The sequence below is a fragment of the Ambystoma mexicanum genome, chromosome 13 (assembly GCF_040938575.1).
Source record: "Ambystoma mexicanum isolate Mex_15411 chromosome 13, UKY_AmexF1_1, whole genome shotgun sequence".
In the NCBI taxonomy this organism is placed as follows: Eukaryota; Metazoa; Chordata; class Amphibia; order Caudata; family Ambystomatidae; genus Ambystoma; species Ambystoma mexicanum.
The window spans coordinates 339,508,884-339,533,625 of record NC_090938.1 but is presented as its reverse complement, the minus strand read 5'-3'; the positions used below and the strand labels follow the sequence as shown (position 1 = coordinate 339,533,625).

General features: G+C 45.1%; 1 protein-coding gene across 3 annotated transcripts in view; it reads right to left on the bottom strand.

The window, feature by feature from the left end:
* Positions 1-24,742, bottom strand: part of C13H14orf93 (chromosome 13 C14orf93 homolog) — an 881,501-nt gene that overhangs the window by 737,329 nt on the left and 119,430 nt on the right. For 2 of the 3 annotated variants that reach the window (XM_069633837.1, XM_069633838.1), the window contains exon 2: positions 16,351-17,689. The exons of the other annotated variant lie outside the window; for it this stretch is intronic. In XM_069633837.1, coding sequence (XP_069489938.1) covers positions 16,351-16,977 — 627 coding nt within the window. In that variant the 5' untranslated portion in view covers positions 16,978-17,689. The remainder of the gene's footprint in view (positions 1-16,350; positions 17,690-24,742) is intronic. 3 annotated transcript variants of the gene reach the window in all.

Genomic DNA, 24,742 nt, shown 5'->3' with positions numbered 1-24,742 from the left:
ATTGGAAGGAAAAGGGGGGAAGGAAAAAGAGGCTTATATGTTAGTTCACAGGTAGTCTAGGGGTATGTCTAATACAACAAATGTCTGTAGGTGATTGTCGTTGTATTCATTTTGTCAGGGTCTTACCCATTTTTGGAATTCTTTTGCCACATCTTATGGATCATGGGTCGGAAGTTTCATGCAGGCATGGTAATGGTTCTGTCCTGTGTAAAAGTCCTGAACACAATATCACTGTACACAATATTCCCATAACATCTTTTGTTTCTGACAAACTTAAATCCAACAAACAATTGTAACAATATAGCTTTGGAAATTTTAAGGACAATATGAACTTCAATTCCATAACACCTATGGTACTGGCATGAAGAAGAGGAGAGAGGAGTCAGCATGGAACAAGAACAACCATAAGGTAAAGACGCAGACTAGATGTTTGCTGAATCAGCTGTGCATGCGATTTAAAAATGGAGCGTTTTGCTGTGCACAGAGTGGAAGGAGAGGAGGAGGTAGTTGCTGTTCGACTCAAGGAGCAGGAGCAGAAAGCTACAGAGGACGCAGAGCAGGAGACAAACTCTGAGGCAGAATCACAGAGGCAAGTTGCGCTGAAGGAGGAATACGCTCACAGGGACCCACCTGAAGGTGTTGCATACCGGAGGAGAAAGACTCTGGTGAAAGTGAGCTGCTGTAGGACCGGACAAAATGAGGTCTTGCGGAACAAAAAAGGTTGCATTGGTGGAGGAGCGAGAGACTGACCCGGGACCTAAGAGAGACTCTGTAACTAGGGAGACAGGCCCGGCAATGGTTCTTCATTACAGATACACGTTAAACCGGTGAGTCAACCAAAATGAGTTGGGGACCCCGGGAAGCGTTATACAGTTAAAGGACACTTGGGGAGGCAATTTGAATACTGACCAAGTAGAAAAGAAGGGCAAAAAGGGTACAATAATTCTCACAGGAGATGTCAATTTGGAGAAACCTTGATCTCGCATTGCCATCAGCCAAGAAACTTTAAAGAAGAGACAGAAAGGCAAAGAGGGTGCAATTTTCCTCCCCCGAGATGGAACCCACATTACCAATAGCGAATTACAATTACCGGGCAAATAGTGTACATTTCTCCTCATACAAGATGTCGGTGTGGAGAAACCTGGAACAAACATTGCCACAAGCAGAGAGCCATTAACAATCATACAAAGTAGAAACCCTTCCTAGGAGGCGAGTAAACCAGGAGAGGAACAGTTGTGTGAAGAAGAAATCTTTGCAGCTATAGTGTAAATAGTGTTGTGGAAAGAGAACATTTGCTTTATCATCCTGACAAACTATTGTGCAAGAGACATTTGTTTTGCCATTCTCACAAAAGTGTTCTATGAGAGAAACACTTACTTTGACCACCTGAGAAAAACCTTCTATGAAAGAAACACTTGTATTAACATCTTGTGAAAGGTTTTCTACGGAAAAGACTGTTGTAACATTTTCCTAAGTAATAATTTTGACATATTGAGAGGAACATTTCATGAAAGAAACAGTTGCTTTGTTTTTGTGTTCTATGAAAGAGAAATTTGCTTAATGAATTTGAGGGGCGTGTTGGATGAAAGAAACATTTTCATTGAACTGAATAGAATATTGTTGGACCAAAACTTTCAAAAGTCTTCCTGAATTGATTCAGGGTAAGGGAATCAAACCCTGGACAAAAGGGTTACTTACTTGGAATTATAATTTTGAACTTTGGCACATTTTTGGTGAACTGAAAATATACACGTACCTTCCATATTTTGATTGTATATCTAAGTGTGACGGTCAGATATATTTGGACACAAGGTCAATTTTCTTTATCTTTAATTTGATAGGTAGGAACATTCTTGTTAGGATAGGGACAGACAGTACTTTATCACATCCTCTTTTATTTTAATAAACATGATGAATGTTGAGAAAATGACACCTGTCTGTCCGTCTTTCATTTCTGATCCCTCACAGAAGGTAGCAACAGCTTATGGCAGAGGTGAAGATTAGATTGAGTGAGGAATGAGGGACAGAATAGCAGAGGGAGGTGTGAAAAGAGGTGGGAGAAGTTGGGGAGAGTGAGGAGAAGACAAGGGAGGAGAGTGAGAAAGAAAAGTGAAACGGGACAGATTGACTCAAGCCAGGTATTTGTAAGGCACATTTTCCCACATCCCCTTTAGACCATTAACCACTGACTGGAGTAGCGAAAGTAAGGAAGTCCCAGAGAGAGATTAACGAGAGAAGGTTAACTGGGATCCTAATCCCTCTTATAAATCAGACCTTAGACTAGACAGTGGAGGTCAAAAATCACGATCCGTTAACCCGGACCAGGACACCTGCATTAGGGAGGAGGGGCTTTAGAAGATGAGAGAGAGGGACAGGCATAGGCCAAACTGAAAAATCAATTCAAACCCTTGAAATGTCAGAGCCCTGTAGCGATTCCTGTGCCATCTGTCATTTACTATTATCAGTATTTTAAACAGAGTGAAGACCAAGTATGGTCCTCATGACCCCCACACGACTCTCAGCCCAAAGACAAGAGACACAACAGATGTACCCCACTCTTCACCGCCATCATCGAGGTATCGCAGATGTGAGAAACGTTACTCTCTCAGACAGCCATTCAAGCCATACCCAATCAATGATTCGAAGGAGATGCCATCAATCGAACAAGTCGACTAACTTCAAATCAAGAAATTAATGACATCATCACTGACATCACGATGTAGCCATACTTCGACATAAGTACAAATATCCATTCACAAAGTTACACAAATATGCATTAGTTTGCTGCATATAGAAACGAAAAACATGCTTATGACTCACGCAGGTAGATGACGGACACACATACATATCTCTCACTCTATATCGTTCGCCAAAGCTGAACCGCAAGACACCAAGTATACGTATACCTCGCTTGCCCATGCTTGACTGCCACTAACATGGAAAAGGCATAAGGACAAATATGGAAGCCATTGGCCTACTGAAGTAAATGAGGAAGGGGGAGACAGAGTACATGGAAGGGCTGGCACGATCGCTGCAGCCAGAGGCAAACAGAAACAATGCACCTCAGTCAAGGACGAGTGCAGACGGAAAGTTCCAGTTGCCAAGACGATAAGCCACCTGCAAGAAATTCAGGCTAAAATCCTCATAATTACAGGCAGGAGAGCTCAATTTCGTGGTCCCAGCACACGTGACCAAGCCGACCCCGCAGACCCCGCAGGGGGCAAAGTCTGCGTGCGTTTTCTCCTGCTGAGACCGTCCTTCCTGTTGCTGCTGGAGCCCCGCACACCCACAGCAAAAGCAAAAGCTGCTGCATCCGCCAGTGAGGGTGAAGCTCACGGGGGGAAGTCTGCGGTTGTTCGCTCCCGCTGAGGCCATCCTTCCTGTTGCTGCTGGAGCCCCACCCACAACAAAAGCTGCTGCATCCCCCTGCAAGGGTGAAGCGTGCTGTGGGAAAGTCTGTGGGTGTTTGCTCTCACTGGGTGTTCATGCCCGGGGGCCAGAAGAGCTGTCTGCCGCGGGAGGAAGTGCCCATCTATTTGGAAAGGAGGTGAGAGTACACGAGAGAGACTCGAGCCCAGGGAGCTTTTCTGTCGCGAAGGTCTGGTCTGACATTGCGGAGGAAGTGCAAACCTGACCCTGGGTATAGCCAGACTTTTTGGGGGTTGTGACCTTCTGGATCTCTCTCTGGCCCCATCTGTGCCATCTGGCCCGCCAATAGCAGTGGAGTAACTTTGCTGAAAATGTTGGGGGGACATGACATCTGAAGAAAAGGTGGCCCAGCCAAATGAATGGGAACAAAATAGTGTGCCATGAAAGTTGAGGGGGGACAAACTCCCCCCCCCTCCACCCCTTATAATTATACCCATGGCCACCAGCTCCTAGAACATTTTGCCTGGCCCCCCGAGTCATGGTTGGCAACGGGCCCCGGTGACCATCTCCTGCCTATTCTTGCCCCCCTCTCCCTCCACAGAGCCAACTGACTTGGACACCAAAGGAACTGGCGAGGATAAACCCTCCTTTAGATCCAACAGCAGTACTTGGAGCGAGACTATGTGTTATGCTTGAGCTAAAACATGGCGCTGATGCGCAGTGCATTCTGGGGGCACTCAGAGCCTTGAGGTTACTGTCGGTTGACCCATCGGGCAACCAACGGTCACTTATCAATGAGCAAGCACATTGCTAGAAGGTTCAAGAAATTGCCACCCCTGTTTGAGGAGTGCATATATGCGGAACCCCTCAGCGGTCAGACGAGATAAGTACAAAGACCTCAGTCGGAAGGGGGACGCCTTTGTCCGGCATGCCTGTGGGCTGTTGTGCTCTCAGCCTGGCTGTTACCGGGGTCTTCCAGCCACTTCTGGCGAGATGAGGGATTCAATTACGTCCACAGGGATTAATTTTCTTTTGAATTCTCTGTCTTTTCTGTGATTTATTTCTGTGTTATCACTTGTTGCTTCCAGGCTATGAATAAATAGCCGTATAAGTGCTCATTATTTTCTAAGCGTGCGTGTGGTTGTAAGTCATTGCGTCGTCTACCTGCGTTCAAAGTATTGGCTCTGCTACTGCGCTGGTGATTAATGACTGTCCGTGCACTCTGGGCAAGAAATACATTTTTGGCAACGAGGATGGGATATTTGTGATGAATTACTCCAAATATTAAAGAATCTGTTTGAACGCAGATAGGCTTTGCTTACATTACAAGTGAAAGTTATTTGGCAGCGAGTGTTGGACTGTGTTAATCTGTTTTGTTTTTCGTTGTGTGTGCGTGTTTGCACGAGTGACTGCAGTGTGGAAAGGAAAAAATATATATAAATAAAGAGGTTTTGTACATTACTGCAATGATGAATAGTTTGTTCAGGAAAAAGAGCGTTCCCGCTGGCAGTGAATGTTCTGATGTTATCATTCCAGGCTGGGCTAAGAGCCCATATGATAAATTGGCCTAGGTGTGGGCATGCGGCGCGGGGCTAAGTGAAACATGGGATCAGGGATTGGGAGATGCTGATCCGTCTGATGTAATGTCTTGTTTACAACAGGTTTCAGTAGAGAGGGGAAAGGAATGCACTGCGCTGGGTAGGCGGGGTTGGGTCCTCCTGCATGCCTATAGGAAAATGCATCAAAGAAATGTGGAAATTAAAATTGATATTTTGCGATTAGAAAAAGAGTTGGCTGCAGAAAAGCAGATTGCGTTAATGCAGCAGATTCAAATGAAACCTTTCAAAGATAAAGCGGATACATATCAGGCCGTGGCAGAGAGGGCAGCAGTCAGAGTAGCCCGGTATAAGTATAGGACAAGACGGGGAGGGGTCAACCAAAGAAAAGTGGCAGCTGTAATCACTACCGCAGGTGTATATTGGGATCCCGATAACTGGGATGGAGACATTTTTAACTCAACAAGTCCAGAGAGCAGCTCGGCAAATGAGTCAGATCCCAAAGCGGAATTTAATCAGAAGACAGTGGTGGCTAAGCCAGTTAGAAGAAGGCGAGCCGGGCCCCATGCGCAGAATCCTGCAGGCGGGGTTGTGGATTTAACCACGCTGGAGGATTACACCCAGCAGGAGGTTGGGGAAATCATTACTCGTTCGAGGCAAAAATCAGGGGAACCTTTATTGACATGGATGGTGAGATTGCTAGATGGGGGCGGTGCGGGGTTGTTGGTAGATTCCACGGACTCACTGCGTTTTCTACCTTTGTCAACTAACACCAATGTACAGGAGGTCTTAAGGGCAGGGCCGCCCCCTGATAATGGCCAAGATTCACAGGTGTCTTTGTTGCACCTAGCAGCCCAAGCATGTAACCGTAAGTACCCCATTACTACAGATTGGCCTTGCGAGGAAACAAAGTGGTATACTTTGAAAGAGGCGATTCAAAAGGTCAGATAGCATGCTATGAAAGAGGCAATTCATATAGATGCTCCAGGACACATGGGGGCCGTGCCGCTTTCAGTTTCAACTAGAAATATGGTGATCAGAACTGCACCGCCCACATACAAAAGTGTCATTATGACTTTGCTCGTAGGTATGACAGGCAAACCCACTGATGAGGTAGTGGATGCCATTCGGCAACTGGCTGATTTAGGGGAGTGGGACAAGAGTGATGACAAGCCACGGGAGAGAGAGGGGCTAGTGAGAGAAGAACTGAAGGCAGGAGGCAAGATAGTAGAGACTCCCGAGTGTCCAGGAAAGACATGTTTTTGGCTTTGTTAAAAGATGGTGAGCCACGAGAAGAAATTGATGGCATTGAAACTAGGGTAATGTATGAACTAGAGGGCTTGCAGCCAAAGAGCGCTATAAACAGGTTAAGAAACAGGTAGTAACCAAGCCACAGGGGGACACACCTCACCTTCTGCTCCTCCTGAGGAAGAACAAAAAGAAGGGTCTATGGGGACACCTTCCCCGTACCAGCCAACACACGCTGATTTGAGGAAGGTGGTGAGTGCAATGCTAGAGGCAGAGTCAGGTCACACTCATTAAAAATTGACTAGGGTTACGGCCAAGCTCCGGCAGCGTCTGCACGCATAAAAGTTGATAGGCGGCCCCATGTTAATGTTAAGATTTTTTGGGGGCCAGGAAATACGCAAGGGGTGCGAGCATTGATAGACACCGAGGCGGAGGCCTCTCTGATTCATGGCAATCCAGCACGATTGAAAGGAAGACAATTTACTATTACAGGTCTCGGGGGAAAGAAGACCCCCGCAGTACAAACTGAAGTGGAGATGAAAATAGGCAATTTGACTAGGCAGAAATACCAAGTGCTGATTGTCCCGATACCCGAGTACATAATTGGCTTTGCAATTCTGGAAGGGTTGATTTGGGACTTGGAGGTAAAACGTACCAGTTTGGGGTGAATGCATTGACCTGCACACCCATTACCGTAGGCAAATTGAAGATGCCCCCAGTGCAAGTGCCTGTGGCAACCAAGCGGGTAGCAATGAAGCAATACCGCATTCCTGGGGGGCACAAGGACATTTCAGACACCATCAAAGGGTATGTGGAGGCGGGTGTGTTACGCCCTATTACTACCGCATGGATCAATCCTCTCTGGCCTGGCAAAAAAGGGGATGGTCTTGGAGGATGACAGTGGATTACCGTGAGTTGAATAAACACACTCCTCCCTTAGTGCCCGCAGTCCCAGATGCCATTACCCTGATTGAGAATGTCCAAAAGTTTGAGGGGACTTGGTATGCAGTGGTAGATTTAGCCAATGCATTTTTCTCTGTGCCAATTGCTCAAGAGTGCCAAGAGCAGTTTTCTTGGAGCGGGCGTCAGTACACCTTTACAAGGTTACCTGTGGGGTACATACATAGCCCGACTGTCACCGGCTGGTGGCAGAGCACTTAGACAAGATACTGTGTACACCTGACATACAAATCTCTCACTACATTGATGATATTTTGATTCAGGGCAAGGATGAGCGCAGTGTGCTAAATCAGTTAGAAGTCATTACGGAAGGATTGAAGAATGAAATTCAAGGCCCAGCTGAGACAGTGATATTCCTAGGGATTCAGTGGCATAATGGGCATCGAGAAATGGTGCCCAAGGCCCGACAGAAGATTCTTGAGTTTACCACTCCAATGAACAAAAAGCAAGCTCAGCAGTTCGTAGGGCTGTTTGGGTTTTGGAGACAGCACATTTCCCATTTAGGACAGATACTGGCCCCCCTTTACAAAGTAACACGAAAGAAATATGAGTTTCAGTGGGGAGGGGAAGAGCAGAAAAAAGCATTTGATTTGGCAAAAGATACCGTGCAGCAGGTACTTGATCTATGGCCATTGAAGGAAGGCGAAGTGGAGTTGAATGTGTCTGTGCAAGACAATTATGCTACCTGGAGTGTGTGGCAGAGACAGGAAACGTGAATCAAGACAGGAAACGTGTGCCATTGGGGTTTTGGAGCCGCAAATTACCCGATGCTGGTAACTCATACACTCCGTTTGAGAAGCAGTTGCTGGCATGTTATTGGGCCTTTGTTGATACCGAGCAAATGACGGTGGGCCATGATGTATTGATGAGGCCAGAAATACTGATTATGCAATGGGTACGGAGCTCTCCTAAAACACAGAATAGGACATGCCCAAGAAGCCAGCATAATTAAATGGAAATGGTACATTCAAGACAGAGCCAAATCAGAGAAGGGTGGAGTTGCAAAATTTCATGAGCAAGTATCCAACATACCGCCCTCAGATTACATACCACCGGAAGTGCCTGAAAAACGTGAGTCTCCCGTGAAATGGGGAGTACCTTATGGCGATTTGACCGTGGAGCAGACAGAGCATGCCTGCTTCACGGATGCCTCGGCCCGATATGTGGGAACAGAGCGATACTGGAAAGCGGTGTCGTATAATCCCAAGACAAAACAGATTTTGACAACATCAGGGAAAGGGAAGAGCAGTCAGTTTGCAGAACTTTACGCAGTTTACCAGGCATTGAAACAAGAGACCCCTGGTCGATGTCATTTGTACACGGATTCATGGTCAGTGGCGAATGGGTTGGCTGTGTGGTTGCCAACCTGGCAAAAGAATGGGTGGAAGATTCATTCAAAAAAGTTGTGGGGAAAAGAACTGTGGCAAGATATTGCAGAAATGTTATCACAAAGTGAAGTCACTGTGTATCATGTGGATGCGCATTGTGCTACAGACTCATTAGAACGTTGGTTTAATTCTGTTGCAGATGAACACACCAAGATTTCATCTGTGGATGCGGAGGCTCAGGAAGACGATTTGGAGGGTTTGGCCAAGTGGCCTCACAAGAAATGTGGGCACCTTGGAGAAAAGGCTACTACCAGGTGGGCACAAGCGCGAGGAATCAGTATTCCTTTAGAGTTGGTGAAAACAATAATTTTGCAATGCCCAGTGCGACAACACCAACAGCACAGGCCTATCCCTCAGATTGTCCGGGGTACATTGTGAAGAGGAAAGTTATCAGGTCAAATTTGGCAGATTAATTATATCGGTCCCCTGCCAATCAGTAAAGGTTGTCAGTATGCATGCACTATTGTGGATACATACTCAGGATACATGATGGTTTTGGCCTGCAAGCGTGCCACACAACTGAACACCATTAAGTTGTTAGATCAGATCATATTGCATTACGGAGTGCCTTTGCAGATTCAAAGTGACAATGGGTCACACTTCAAAGGCAAATTGATTCAGGAATATTGTCAGGAAAAAAGTATTGAATGGCTCTACCATGTGCCTTATTACCCTGCCGCTTCAGGATTCATTGAATGGATGAATGGTTTGTTGAAAGAACAGCTACGCAAATCTGGAGATGGCAATTTGGCAGGCTGGCGTAATCGTGTGTTTGATGCGGTGCAAGTGCTAAACAATAGGCCTGTGAATGAGAATGAAACTCCTTTGATGCGGCTAATGACTCCTACTTTACAGACTCAACCCAACTCAGTCAGAGAAACCCTATTGTACTGGGAAATTACCCCGGGTTCTTTAGCTCCCTATTGGGCGAGTCAGCAGGGTTAGACCTGTATTCCCATGAGGAAATCAGATTAGACCCAAGAGGGATTGTTGTAATTGAAACAGGGATTGGAGTACAAATTCCCCCAGAGCATATGGGATGGATTGCCCCTAGATCTGGCCTAGCATTGAAGGGAGTTCAAGTGTTGGGAGGGGTCATTGATGCAGATTACCAAGGCGAGATCAAAGTCATCCTGATGAATAGTGGGGACCAATTGTTACCGATCCACAAGGGCGATCGGGTGGCCCAACTAATTATTATTCCTGTTAAGTTGTCCAAGATTAAGAAGGGGGAGCCTCCTACAATGTTAACTACCCGTGGGGATCGTGGTTTTGGCTCTTCAGACAGTATGGTACTGGGTGCAAAGGTGTGGGTGGAAGGCCAAGTGGCCCACCAGTGCCCGCAGATGTCATTGCATTAGGCAAAGACCAAGTAGTTTTAGTGATGGAGCCCGGTAGAAAGAAATGGCAGTATGTGCCCGCAGATAAATGTTACCTAAGAGAGTGATTTACAACACTGATATCTCTTTTCTGGGTTTGCCTTGTAGATCCTGTGTCTGGCTGGTGTAATTGTGGGACTAAATGGACTCCGTTCAGGAGAGTCAAACGGCATGCTGCTACCAATGAAAAATGTCACATCTGTGCCAGCAATCCAGGGGTAACCGATGATGATGAGCAATGATGTCCAAAAGCAGCCGTCTGCCGATGCCGAAAAGCCAGCCAGACCGAAGACATGGATTTATGGAATGCGACAAACACGTCAGGTGCAAGTGAAAACAACATTGATCCCAGCTATGCGAGTGGCGTCTTCAGGACGGCGGAAATATTCTCCAATGATCACCCAAACGGAGAATATGTGGACGTATTTGGCACAACATGTGCTCAACATTACGCACTTTTGCCTCACTGACGTGCCCAATGCTGAAGCTTTACTGACTACTTGTTTAGTAGCGGTGCCAATGCCAGTTCCGGTTCTGAAGCACAATGATTCTTTGGTTCAAGATGTAGATATTAGGCAATCCTTTTCCATCTATGAGTACTGCAGGTTTTGCCAGGAAACGGATCGCAAATGGAGAAACTTGACACGTATTATAACCTACAATGTAACTCAAGGCGATGTGTGTTACCTTATGACATGCAATGCAAAAGAAATTGGCAAATGCCAACAGCCCAATTTAAACAAACAGCAAAATCAAACTGTGTTCGAGAAACGATTGTGTTCACGAGTTCCAAGCACATATACCAGTTTGAATAATACTATGTCTTGCAATCATACAGTGATAGCTGCCAGTCACCTGAATCATGTGAAACTTCCAACAGGATGGCTCTTTTCCTGTGGCAACATCACATACACTTACATTCCAGCTAACATTTCCGGAGGTCCATGTGCCTCAACTCGATTAGGACTAATGATGTTCCCTTTACACCCAGCAATATCTCGAAGCAAAAGGTCAACTTTCGAGTCTGTGGGTTTATCCCCCGATTGTGATTCACATGTGCATTTGCTATCGGAGGCTGAGGTTCTAGCATTAACCCTTTCATTAGTGGGAGTTTGGGGTTTAGCTGCTGGGGGTTACAAATCTTTAATCAAATTAGCATGTCTAGTAGTAAAAGGACTCAATCATACTTCTCAGACATTAGAAGAGTTACTCCTTGACAGCAAAGTTATTAGAAAAGCAACTTTGCAAAACAGGGCTACCGTTGATTATCTACTGCTGAAGCATAATTTAGGTTGTAACGCAGTTGAAGGTATGTGTTGTTTCAATCTAAGTGACCATTCACGATCCATTGAAAGTCATATTCGAGGTTTGAGCGATCCCAAGATCATACTGGGAATTGGTGGGATTGATTATTTTCATGGATTCCGGATATTGGGGGAACACTGCGTTACACTTTTGCTTGCATTTGTATTATATTAACTATCATAATAGCTTGTTGTTGTTGTATTCAATGCATTCTCAACTTAGTTCTAATGTTTTGTCGGTTCCAGAGACCGACACCTCTGCCACTGGGCTATGGAAGATAAATATCCAAGGGTGGAATTGTTATGCTTGAGCTAAAACATGGCGCTGGTGCGCAGTGTATTCTGGGGGCACTCAGAGCCATAATGGATATTTATTCCATGCCTCAGTGAAAAGCTGTATTTACTTTGCTGAGAGATGAATTTGCTTTGCTGAAAAAAAACATGCTTTCCAAACCTGGTATGCAGCCAGTCAAGGACAGTCTGCTGGGAAAGCTGGTTTTGTTATGTCTTGCTATGAGTTATGGAACTGTTTTCCGTAGCGTTTGTTCTTAGGAGAGGAGGGAAGCGCTTTGCTCCTTGAGGTTACTGTTGGTTGACCCAGCTGGCAACCAACGGTCACAAGGTTTGAGAAATTGCCACCCCTGTTTGAGGAGTGCATATATGCGGAACCCCTCAGCGGTCAGACGAGATAAGTACAAAGACCTCAGTCGGAAGGGGGACGCCTTTGTCCAGCATACTTGTGGGCTGTTGTGCTCTCGGCCTGGCGGTTACCGGGGTCTTCCTGCCGCTTCTGGCGAGATGAGGGATTCAGTTACGCCCACGGTGATGTATTTTCTTTTGAATTCTCTGTCTTTTCTGTGATTTATTTCTGTGTTATCACTTGTTGCTTCCAAGCTATGAATAAATAGCCGTATAAGTGCTCATTATTTTCTAAGCGTGCATGTGGTTGTAAGTACTTGCGTCGTCTACCTGCATTCAAAGTATTGGCTCTGCTACTGCGCTGGTGATTAATGACTGTCCGTGCACTCTGGGCGAGCAATACACTATGCTAGCTGCACACTCTGGGGCTAGCTCCTTCCTGTGCCTAACACCCCTTTCGGGCAGCCAGGTCCTCCACCTAGGGGAATCTGCCCATTTCAGACCCAGCACACCCAGAGCCCAACACGATCCGGAACTGCTCCTGCGATCGGGTGCTCTCTGATTTGGAAGTTATAAAAAAAATAAAAAAAAACGACTAATGGATTTGATTGAGGTCCAGTGGAAGGGAAAGGGTGCAGAGGGGTGGAGAGAGTCTACTTGGGGATGGGTCTGTGTGCACTCCCACTCTAGATATAGGGCCAATCTCCTTGTGTCCCCACCAGTCTAAAGCTCATGTTGTCGATGACGTAACAACACTGAGGAGGCAGCCTCAGATCAACCAGTCACTTCAACCAAACGCCCCCAGAGAGCCCCTGAAGACCCCAACTTTGGGTATTGACCTCCTCACATTGGCAATTAATGCCCCAAGCATTTCGGCACCAAGCACCCTGGTGAGAGGGTAACAAGTGTAAGTAACCCTCGCTATGGGAGGTATTTGCACAAGCTTAAGGCTCATGAGGGGCCACGAAGATCCACTGTATTCCTTCATGGGGTACCATAGATAGACGAGAACCGAGGGACTCCCTTTCAAATAAATGCTTTCATTGACTCCACTCTGTTGGGGAGTGTGCCTTTGTGACCAAGGATGCGATGGTGGGGTGCTCCAGACTGTCCAGTGACTATTACGATATGGCATTGGCATTTATAACGCGCCTATTCCGTAGATTCTGTTAAACTGGTCTTTAAGGATGAACAAATGGCCAGGGATGTCCTGAGAAAATGTGAGTGGTTTGGCCGGCCCCCAAGAAGTGGGATTGTAGTCAGTCCAGCTCCCCTTTCTGATCTGTGGCTCCCCCTGGAATCTTCCCTGCTAATGAATTCCTATCTGGGGTGAATCGCACCCACCTGGGCTTTCTGCGATCTGGTGGTAATGCAGCACTGGGCCTGTAGAACTGATAGAGACTTGTTATTGCTGCCCAATATGGGTGAATTGTTGTAATAGTAGCTTAGAAATGTTTTGATAGGATGTGCTTTGATGGCCAAAAGGCTGGATACAATGATTTGACTGACCTAGCAGAGCAAGACAATGCCCTTTCATCAAGGGCATCAGTTATGGAACGCCCTACCTCTTGCACTTAGATCCGACCAAACGTTCAACAACTTCAGAAAGAATACCATAAAATGGCTCACCGAGAATGCAACATAAATGGCACTCTACCTCTCGCACCTCCACTTGTACTCTACCTGACTTGCTATTTTGTTCGCCATTGATTTTGACTGTTTGGTGGCGCTCTATCTGCATTTGTACTTGTCTCACCTGTAGAGCCAAAAAACTGTCTACTCTGTAACTTGCTTGTTCTGTAACTTGTAACTTCTGTAACCAAGCTGTAAACTTCCTTGTCTCTTGCGCCCTGCTACCTCAGGGTCCGGTGCGCATAACAAATAAACAAACAAACAAACAAGGTAGACGGAGAGAAGCAGTTCCCATCGAAACAAGAGGTGGAAAGATACGTGTTGCTCACGAACTACCAACTGAATGCACTCTCCCAGGCTTAGGTGATCAGAGATGGCAACATTAGGGAACAGGCAGCCCCTTCATGTTCATTTTCATCGTCTTGAAAAGATACACTCAGCCTGGTAACCGTCCCAGGAGGAGCCATCAGGTATGGCTACCCAATAGTAGAATTAACCCTTATAGGATACATATGTGGTTCGCCTAAACTGACCAATGTGCGCCCAATAGGTTTCAGTGACAGAACTTGGTTTTGCAATATCATGCCTGGATAAAACCGGGTGACACATGTTCAGGACACGAGAGCTCTGGAGAATTCATGTTTTTCTTGTGTGATCCCTGTAATTTTGTTAGATTATAAAGACAGTAAACTTTGCCCAATGGCTGAGTCTTCCGTTCTTGCGGTGGGGAGTTTTTGATGGGCCACAGTGTATTTCTGCTGGCAATTGGGGTGACTGCTATAGAGCCCCTGCGGCTCCTCTACAAGAGCGTGGAATGACATCGTGAGAATACACAAAAAGTATTGTACAAAATCAAGGCAAACAGTAATATTGCAATAATTGTGATGAATACACATTTAGGGGGGGAAGAGGGCTAGGCTTAATATGAATTACAGACATGTAATTTTCTCATCTCCCTCTCACATTGGCCCTTTCTTCTTTTCATCATACTCTGACTAAATGTGAGCAGTTCATCCGTTCACCTTTGAATACATCATAAAAGAAGCACCTTACAGAAGTAATTTGCTGTATATATTTCTGCTGAAAAAGGCCGAGTCACCAAGAAGTTATGATGTGACCCATTGGTTGAAATTGCTTGGGTTTTTTTGTTGAGAATGCTGAATGAATTACCCTATTGGCCTGAATCTGAGAGCAAGGAAACAATATAAGATTCTGTTGTATACTAAAGACATCAGCTTAAGTATTCTTTAGGCTTGTGATCTGCATTGTGGTATGGAGGGTTATGAGTCAGTGCCTAAAGAACAATGTTATATTCACCTGTCGGTAAATTGAAGAGTAAGGTGGTAAACAGTGCTGTAATTGAAATTGTATGCGCTCATATACAAGAGGGTTACATTCTAGAATTACATTTTGATTTTATGAAAAAATCTAATGTTTGCATATACATTTACAATCCACTATGTACATTTGTGACACAATTGGTTATGATAGTAGCCATGGGATTATGGAACCCTCCCCTAAGGAATGCTTTTTGTATAATGCAAGAGGTACGTTGACTTAAGCCTGTTTTTCATGTGTGCATTCTTCCCCAAGGTTTATGCGCCATGGACATATCAAGGGGGTTAAGGGTGATAGCAATTTGCTTTCTCTCCTTGACGTTTACCACAAACCCCTATATATCTGATGAAGGGGCATGTAAGGGCTGAAATGTTTTTCCATATGAAGTTGATCCAGCCGGCTTAAACAGCATTGGTGTGTGCCTGCCTTTAATGGAGTGAGTTGTTCTGCATTTTTCTTTCAACAATATTGTCCATCTGCTTATTGTCCTTGTCTAATGGAGCAGTACGGTCTGAAGCTCGACCCTTAATCTTACGATGGAGCGCTGCTGCCACATACGATTGAGAGGGATGTTGTACCGCAAATCCTTGTGCCTTAAACAGCATCACCTTAAACCTGGTTTCTAGTTTTTGCATGTCACTTGGGAAGTGGCCAGCTTTTTCCATATTTTGGCCACAAGCCTACCCACAAGTTAATTACAATACATTTTTATTTTATCTCTACTATCTTTGTAGTGCATTGTTATCCATCAAATGGAGCTGTGCAGGGTATGATGCAGGGTATGATGGACAGTACGGTGTAAGGAAATGGTGGACCTTATTTCACCAGTAACTGAGAAAGTCTACAAGTAGAACCTTGCTGAAGAACCCTGAAGGTCATTGGCACCAAATGAAAATATCTTGTATTGATAATATGCATTCAGAACCAATGCTTTTTTTGTGTAGATGAGAACCTAGGACGATTATCGTTTAAATGCAAGTGTCCCTCATATATTAAATACCATTCTGATTGGGATTCAGATTAAGCGTTGCAAGTTTCATTCTCTCCAAAATAGGAGGATGGAGAATTATGGTCGATAGGGAGCCAGTTCCTTAGATTTGGGAGGTTCAATTAGCGTAACCCTGGGCCTAAAGAAAAACATATAAAGGAAGTACTCCATTGCTCCCAGATTTCAAACATTGTACACCCAATTCGAATGCCAAACCTCTTTTGCAATTCGTATTTTTACCGAGGTGATTTTTCAGATGAGCAGCAACCTAGTTGAGCAGCAAACCTGGCTATTTTGGATCTGTGGGGATGAAAAGTCTTTATCCATACATGCATCTCAGCACCGCGCAGATGCAGGCTAGACAGGAAGAAAATCTGCCAGTTGATGCATCAATGCAAGAAAGGTTCTCAAAAACACATTCAAACATTTTAATAATGATTTAGCAACTAAGCCAACAGACAAAAAGCAAACGTAGAGAATAATTAAACACTATTTCATTTGTAATAATTCACAATGCAAGTACATTTGCTTAAGGGTGCTTCTCCTTACCGGACTTAGAAGCGGAGCTATCTCACTTGCCAGACGCATCTCCCTCGGGGTCTTCTCTGCCTGAAATGGTGCATGGCCTGTTGCTGCTGCTTGTGCTGCCGCCGCCACCCCAAGCTGTCGCAACTCCTCGATGAACACTTGTACACTGCCCATGCCATCAGTCTCATCTTCTGGGGACTTGCAAACCGTTTCCGGAACTGGTTGCACAAGTGGTGCCGCCTGGACGGCAGATGTCCTTTGCACTGTTGGGGGAGCTTGCCCTGATAGGTGCTCAACAGGAGCGGGAATGGGGGTTTCTTGGTCATTCCCTCTATGCTTGGTCCACTGCCTCAGTTCACCTACTTCGTCCTTCAGCTTGGTCAGGATTTCATTGTTGGACTTGGCCAACCCCAATGCTGTCTCTGCCAAGCCTGCAGTCTTTTCGACACGTTGGTAGATGAGATGCAGGAGTTGCTCTGTGCTATGAACTGCAAGGCCCTGCCCGGATATACTGACTGGTGTGCAGTTGATAGGTGAGGTCCCAGCTGGTGGAGCACTGTTCTCGCTCTTGAACGGACAGCTGCAACACTTGCCGTCATTGCCACTCCCACTGGGAGGGGAAAATAGTATAGTGGCACTGAAGGACATCTCTCCTGCGGCTGCACAGTGTTCCAAAGCACTCTCTCCTAAACACTTAGCATCTGGTTCCAAACAGGTGAAGTCTCCTTAGAGGCAGACATGCCCATAGTCATACTGCCATTTTAACCTTATAGAGAAATCTCCACATAGCCCTAATAGCTATACCACTGTGGTAGTAAGTCCTGGAATAGGACCACTCCCTTGATAAGACCATCTCTCCACAGTCCCTGTGTACGACCCTCTATAGATGTAATTCCTGGTATTGGAGCATCTTTTCACAGATGATATGTCTCTTTCTCTAGTCAATCCTCTGATGTAAAAGCATGAATAACTCTGGTCATAAGAACATTTTCTCTTGTAGGAACGCCTCTCTCCATGCTTTATTGAACCTTCTATTTTCGCAGACTACCTTTCAAAATGTAGCATTAATCACTTTCTTTTTGGAAGTTATTCCACATTTTGGAGATGCAAAGAATATGGCGGGATGACATGTTTGCCGACTTCAAAGCTTCTTCAAGACCTCAATGGAAAGTGATGTCAACAGGTGGATAGCTGCATTAACTGGAGAGTTTTGCCCAGTGAATCGCAGCTTGGCCAAGAAAATCGCAAATTGCAGGGCTGATGCAGAACTTCTTCATAGCGCTTCCTCTTGCACGTGGCTAAATTGATCCAGTCGTTCGTTGTGCACATACATACAAGGTGCTCCTGTTACGAACAATATCTGGCGAAGAAAAGGTCAAGGAGAAAAATGTAACAGAAAGCAGTTCTGCCATGAGATATTTTAGTGAACGAGATAGGACGATAGAATCTTTCTGCCAAATATGAGGGAAATGCACAATGCAGTTCACACCATGACAAGCAACAACATTAATAGTCCCAAAACATTACTGGAATACAACAGAGTCCAATTAACGATTTGTAGCAATAGCCAACAGTTCTCCAAATGGTGTCTGCAAGGAAATCTAACAGGAAGGTAACAATTCTCCAATTAATAGATCTACCACCAGGTGTCCCCTAAGTATGGATGGATGGAACTAGTACCTAGTTTTTCAAATATGGTTTGTATAACCAAAGAGGCCAGAGGAGTGATGCAAGGCAATAACAAAGGGTCATCAAATTGCTGATAATAGACAAATTGCTGATAATAGACACTGTTTTCTGTAGCACCAATGGAGTGCAATTAAAGATGTATTACAACATCAAATGATACTCCAATTGGGTTTTCAATAGCCGAAGTCCTGTTGTCAATTGTCATTTGTAAAACGTTAACAGCCTATAAAGCAACTAAGGTCTATCTAGAAAACATAAAGCAGCACAATGTCCAGGGACACTAAAGACACCTATTGATTCTCTTTGTAGTTTTCGAAATCATGGACACTTGTCAATAGTTTTAACTCCTTGAGAATAGTCTATAGTTCAACGTGTTGTTCCATTTTAAGTGTTTCTGATGCATGGATCTAGCTGAAGTGAGGAGCAGACTTTATAGATGACATGCATTGCACCAGAGGCATCATAACATTAGATGTGACACACAGAACTTTAATGGTGTGTGCGTAGTCTGGGGGGTTTAGGGGCAGGGTTGGCAGTGGGAATGTGTAGTTACAACACTAAACGATACATTGTACAGTTTATCATAGATTTACACTGTATTCCATGTTGACATTTCGAAAGTTGGGGTTTAAAGGGTTGCCCATAATCATACAATTTAGTCAAGTGCCAGATCTAGGACTAGAAAATCGGCCACCAAGGTTCATTGATTTGTCTAGTCAGAGGCCTTGTGAAATGTACAAAAGACGTGATTCAGTAAGTACATTTTCATGGGTTTTATTTTCACACAAAAAATTGAAATCAACAATGTAATCAGAAAGCCAACTAAAGGTCTCTCACGCTTGGTGTGATAATGCGACACCTCCCAGTGGCATTGCATGTTTCCTAGGTGTTCACCAAACCCTGGATCTTCACCAGTGTTAGAAAAAGTCTACACAGTGAGACTTCTTGTCTGGTCTACAAGCCACAGCTATTACTGTAGCTTCTCCACTGGGCAGAGTTGGTGCCAGGAGTCACCATCTACACCTTCCACGACCCAACCTATGCTCAGGGTCTGTTCGCTCTCTCACCCAGATCGTGTATCTCCTTTCCATCATCCCACTGAATAAAACTTCTCTGGCATCCTTTTCTGGATCTGGTACCCCCCTTACTCCCACTTGGGGCCAGCACAGCCTTACGATTCCTCGCTATTCTGTCTATTTTATGTCCATGTCTTCCTTCGGCTTCTGCTGTACCCTTTAATCATCCTCCTCCTCCTCAGAACCATCTAAACTGCCTGATGTTACCATCTCCTCCTCAATACCACCCTTACCTCCCGAGGTAATCACCTCCTAAATACCACTTTCACCTCCTAGTGTTACCTCCTTCTCCAGCACCTGCTCCTTCTCCCTCTCTCATACCCAGCAACACTTCAACATACCTTGCAGTGCTCTCCAACCGCCTGTCACAACCTTCTTATCAAACATTTCACAATGACTGACTGCAGCTGCTGGGCTTTAAAAGGATTCTGTTCCCTTTCCCTGTACAGGGCTCTTTCTGAGAGCCTGTACCTGTCTCCTGAAAATTGTGCAGGGCAGTAAGTGGCTGTTTTTTTAGCTTCACCTGAACTTCTTGGGCGTTAGGAGCTGGACGAAGAATGCATCTGCCCTGGCCACCATCTTGGAATACACTGCCCCCTTTACGTTGCCGAATTGCGCTGTCTAGGAAGGAAACCTGCTGCTGGTAAATCCCTGATATTCTCTCTAACCCTGCTGAATACGAAATTAATGCTGGCTCTTGGTAAATGATCAACTTTGTATTCTCTGCGTGGGAACACTCTGCTGATAGACAATGAGTTAGTAAGTTTGTATCATTCCAAATAAACATGCTGCCAGAAAACCAAGCAACAGGAACAGTGCATCACGCATGGATATGCATGGCCTTAGGAGCCTCTCTCTGAGCCTTTGAAATTACTTCTTTTGTACTACAGGATGTCTTGCAGCAGCAGGGATGCTTATGGATAAAACTGCCTGCCGATGATTCAATGTGTTTTGTTTCTTTCTCGCAACGTCAGGTCTAGCTGGAGAGGCCTTAAGGCTCTTCCAGTTGTGGAGTAAATCTACATACTATTATTGTGTGGTTATGGTCACAGATGGCCTTTTTTATTGATATGACACAGGCTTTATGTGTCGTCCCCCTCTCTCTCTTGTCTAGAGATGGCAAATGCCACCCTAACCCAGGTGTACCGGCTTCCCAGGTTAGCATCTACTGACCAGCAACTGATACTAAGTTCTGCTTACCTCAATGGGATGGCTGAAAGGCAAGTATCTTATCTATTTAACTACCTCAGGGGCTTCCTAGGTGTGACCCACTCTACTAGCAGGGTTAGATCTGGGGATCATGTGGATGCCTTCCAGATACTCAAGCCTCACTCAGTCTTCTCCCGTTCATGCCCTGGTATTCTCCTGTCCTTATATACTTCTGTCCCTCAGCTGTTCTCCTCTTAGTCTCCTCCCTCCGACACTTCTCACATTCTCCACACTCCCTGTTATCAGCATCTTCAGGATGGCCTTTCTGGTGTTGCTTCTCAAGGGAAAGGCATCAGGATATCTGGTTGCATAAACTAGAATCACCAGTATGTATTTGTTTTCAGACCACAAGGGTTCTAGCAGCATCACAATGTCCATTACGGTCCTGAAAAAGGGCACCTCAATGATCGCAAGTGGCTATAATGGAGCTGGGGAACATCGTCCAGTGCCGTGTTTTTTTAAGCAAATTGTGCAAGTGCCACAAAAATGTAACTTTGGCAAGCACCCGGGCCAGTAAAACCTGCTGTGGAGAGTCGTTTGTGTTTTCTCTAGGCTCCGGTCCCCAGCTGTCAGGTTGGAATGCGCAAGTTCCATTACTGCCATCCTGAACTGGTTTGGAATCAACAGTTGGTAATAGAATAGATAGAATGATAGAATCTTTCTGCCAAATATGAGGGAAATGCACAATGCAGTTCACACCATGACAAGCAACAACATTAATAGTCCCAAAACATTACTGGAATACAACAGAGTCCAATTAACGATTTGTAGCAATAGCCAACAGTTCTCCAAATGGTGTCTGCAAGGAAATCTAACAGGAAGGTAACAATTCTCCAATTAATAGATCTACCACCAGGTGTCCCCTAAGTATGGATGGATGGAACTAGTACCTAGTTTTTCAAATATGGTTTGTATAACCAAAGAGGCCAGAGGAGTGATGCAAGGCAATAACAAAGGGTCATCAAATTGCTGATAATAGACAAATTGCTGATAATAGACACTGTTTTCTGTAGCACCAATGGAGTGCAATTAAAGATGTATTACAACATCAAATGATACTCCAATTGGGTTTTCAATAGCCGAAGTCCTGTTGTCAATTGTCATTTGTAAAACGTTAACAGCCTATAAAGCAACTAAGGTCTATCTAGAAAACATAAAGCAGCACAATGTCCAGGGACACTAAAGACACCTATTGATTCTCTTTGTAGTTTTCGAAATCATGGACACTTGTCAATAGTTTTAACTCCTTGAGAATAGTCTATAGTTCAACGTGTTGTTCCATTTTAAGTGTTTCTGATGCATGGATCTAGCTGAAGTGAGGAGCAGACTTTATAGATGACATGCATTGCACCAGAGGCATCATAACATTAGATGTGACACACAGAACTTTAATGGTGTGTGCGTAGTCTGGGGGGTTTAGGGGCAGGGTTGGCAGTGGGAATGTGTAGTTACAACACTAAACGATACATTGTACAGTTTATCATAGATTTACACTGTATTCCATGTTGACATTTCGAAAGTTGGGGTTTAAAGGGTTGCCCATAATCATACAATTTAGTCAAGTGCCAGATCTAGGACTAGAAAATCGGCCACCAAGGTTCATTGATTTGTCTAGTCAGAGGCCTTGTGAAATGTACAAAAGACGTGATTCAGTAAGTACATTTTCATGGGTTTTATTTTCACACAAAAAATTGAAATCAACAATGTAATCAGAAAGCCAACTAAAGGTCTCTCACGCTTGGTGTGATAATGCGACACCTCCCAGTGGCATTGCATGTTTCCTAGGTGTTCACCAAACCCTGGATCTTCACCAGTGTTAGAAAAAGTCTACACAGTGAGACTTCTTGTCTGGTCTACAAGCCACAGCTATTACTGTAGCTTCTCCACTGGGCAGAGTTGGTGCCAGGAGTCACCATCTACACCTTCCACGACCCAACCTATGCTCAGGGTCTGTTCGCTCTCTCACCCAGATCGTGTATCTCCTTTCCATCATCCCACTGAATAAAACTTCTCTGGCATCCTTTTCTGGATCTGGTACCCCCCTTACTCCCACTTGGGGCCAGCACAGCCTTACGATTCCTCGCTATTCTGTCTATTTTATGTCCATGTCTTCCTTCGGCTTCTGCTGTACCCTTTAATCATCCTCCTCCTCCTCAGAACCATCTAAACTGCCTGATGTTACCATCTCCTCCTCAATACCACCCTTACCTCCCGAGGTAATCACCTCCTAAATACCACTTTCACCTCCTAGTGTTACCTCCTTCTCCAGCACCTGCTCCTTCTCCCTCTCTCATACCCAGCAACACTTCAACATACCTTGCAGTGCTCTCCAACCGCCTGTCACAACCTTCTTATCAAACATTTCACAATGACTGACTGCAGCTGCTGGGCTTTAAAAGGATTCTGTTCCCTTTCCCTGTACAGGGCTCTTTCTGAGAGCCTGTACCTGTCTCCTGAAAATTGTGCAGGGCAGTAAGTGGCTGTTTTTTTAGCTTCACCTGAACTTCTTGGGCGTTAGGAGCTGGACGAAGAATGCATCTGCCCTGGCCACCATCTTGGAATACACTGCCCCCTTTACGTTGCCGAATTGCGCTGTCTAGGAAGGAAACCTGCTGCTGGTAAATCCCTGATATTCTCTCTAACCCTGCTGAATACGAAATTAATGCTGGCTCTTGGTAAATGATCAACTTTGTATTCTCTGCGTGGGAACACTCTGCTGATAGACAATGAGTTAGTAAGTTTGTATCATTCCAAATAAACATGCTGCCAGAAAACCAAGCAACAGGAACAGTGCATCACGCATGGATATGCATGGCCTTAGGAGCCTCTCTCTGAGCCTTTGAAATTACTTCTTTTGTACTACAGGATGTCTTGCAGCAGCAGGGATGCTTATGGATAAAACTGCCTGCCGATGATTCAATGTGTTTTGTTTCTTTCTCGCAACGTCAGGTCTAGCTGGAGAGGCCTTAAGGCTCTTCCAGTTGTGGAGTAAATCTACATACTATTATTGTGTGGTTATGGTCACAGATGGCCTTTTTTATTGATATGACACAGGCTTTATGTGTCGTCCCCCTCTCTCTCTTGTCTAGAGATGGCAAATGCCACCCTAACCCAGGTGTACCGGCTTCCCAGGTTAGCATCTACTGACCAGCAACTGATACTAAGTTCTGCTTACCTCAATGGGATGGCTGAAAGGCAAGTATCTTATCTATTTAACTACCTCAGGGGCTTCCTAGGTGTGACCCACTCTACTAGCAGGGTTAGATCTGGGGATCATGTGGATGCCTTCCAGATACTCAAGCCTCACTCAGTCTTCTCCCGTTCATGCCCTGGTATTCTCCTGTCCTTATATACTTCTGTCCCTCAGCTGTTCTCCTCTTAGTCTCCTCCCTCCGACACTTCTCACATTCTCCACACTCCCTGTTATCAGCATCTTCAGGATGGCCTTTCTGGTGTTGCTTCTCAAGGGAAAGGCATCAGGATATCTGGTTGCATAAACTAGAATCACCAGTATGTATTTGTTTTCAGACCACAAGGGTTCTAGCAGCATCACAATGTCCATTACGGTCCTGAAAAAGGGCACCTCAATGATCGCAAGTGGCTATAATGGAGCTGGGGAACATCGTCCAGTGCCGTGTTTTTTTAAGCAAATTGTGCAAGTGCCACAAAAATGTAACTTTGGCAAGCACCCGGGCCAGTAAAACCTGCTGTGGAGAGTCGTTTGTGTTTTCTCTAGGCTCCGGTCCCCAGCTGTCAGGTTGGAATGCGCAAGTTCCATTACTGCCATCCTGAACTGGTTTGGAATCAACAGTTGGTAATAATTGGCACTTTCTCTTTTTGGGTAATATTCAACTTTATACAAGAGTCCTCTCCTGTCCATGACTTGCAGGGTCTTCAAAGTTCTGTTCTCTACTTCAGCCACTAGGTTCTTGCGGGCTTGCTCCAGCAGTGGGTCTCTCAACTGTGCTTCAGCAAACTCCACAGAGGCTGGCACAGGAGTCCATTTGGGTAGGCTTCCTCACCCTGTGCCTCTGCCATTTCCCCAAACCAGGCATCTGCTCTGTCTGTCTCTTTCAAGGTTCCTACTACCTCGATCACTAGTATGAGGATCTTTTTTCATATTAGTTGAGCAATCAGTTGGCAGGTTTGATGGATTAGGAAAGGTTCCCTAGGTTGTAGAATACCACCTTTAATTCTCCTTTATAGTCCCCAACTATAATGCCAGCCCCCACATCTATTGAGTATTTAAGGGCTAATGCGGACTTCTCCCATAAATTCCTTACGGCATCTCCACTTTCAAACGGGTCCCGACAGGGCCGTACACCGGTATGGAATGCTCACTTCTTTGTCCCCATATAGGTTACATCCTGCAGTGCTGACTGTAACCCTAGTGGGCACTCAGGCTGTCCTAGTCCATCTTTTATTTTTTACAAACTTTA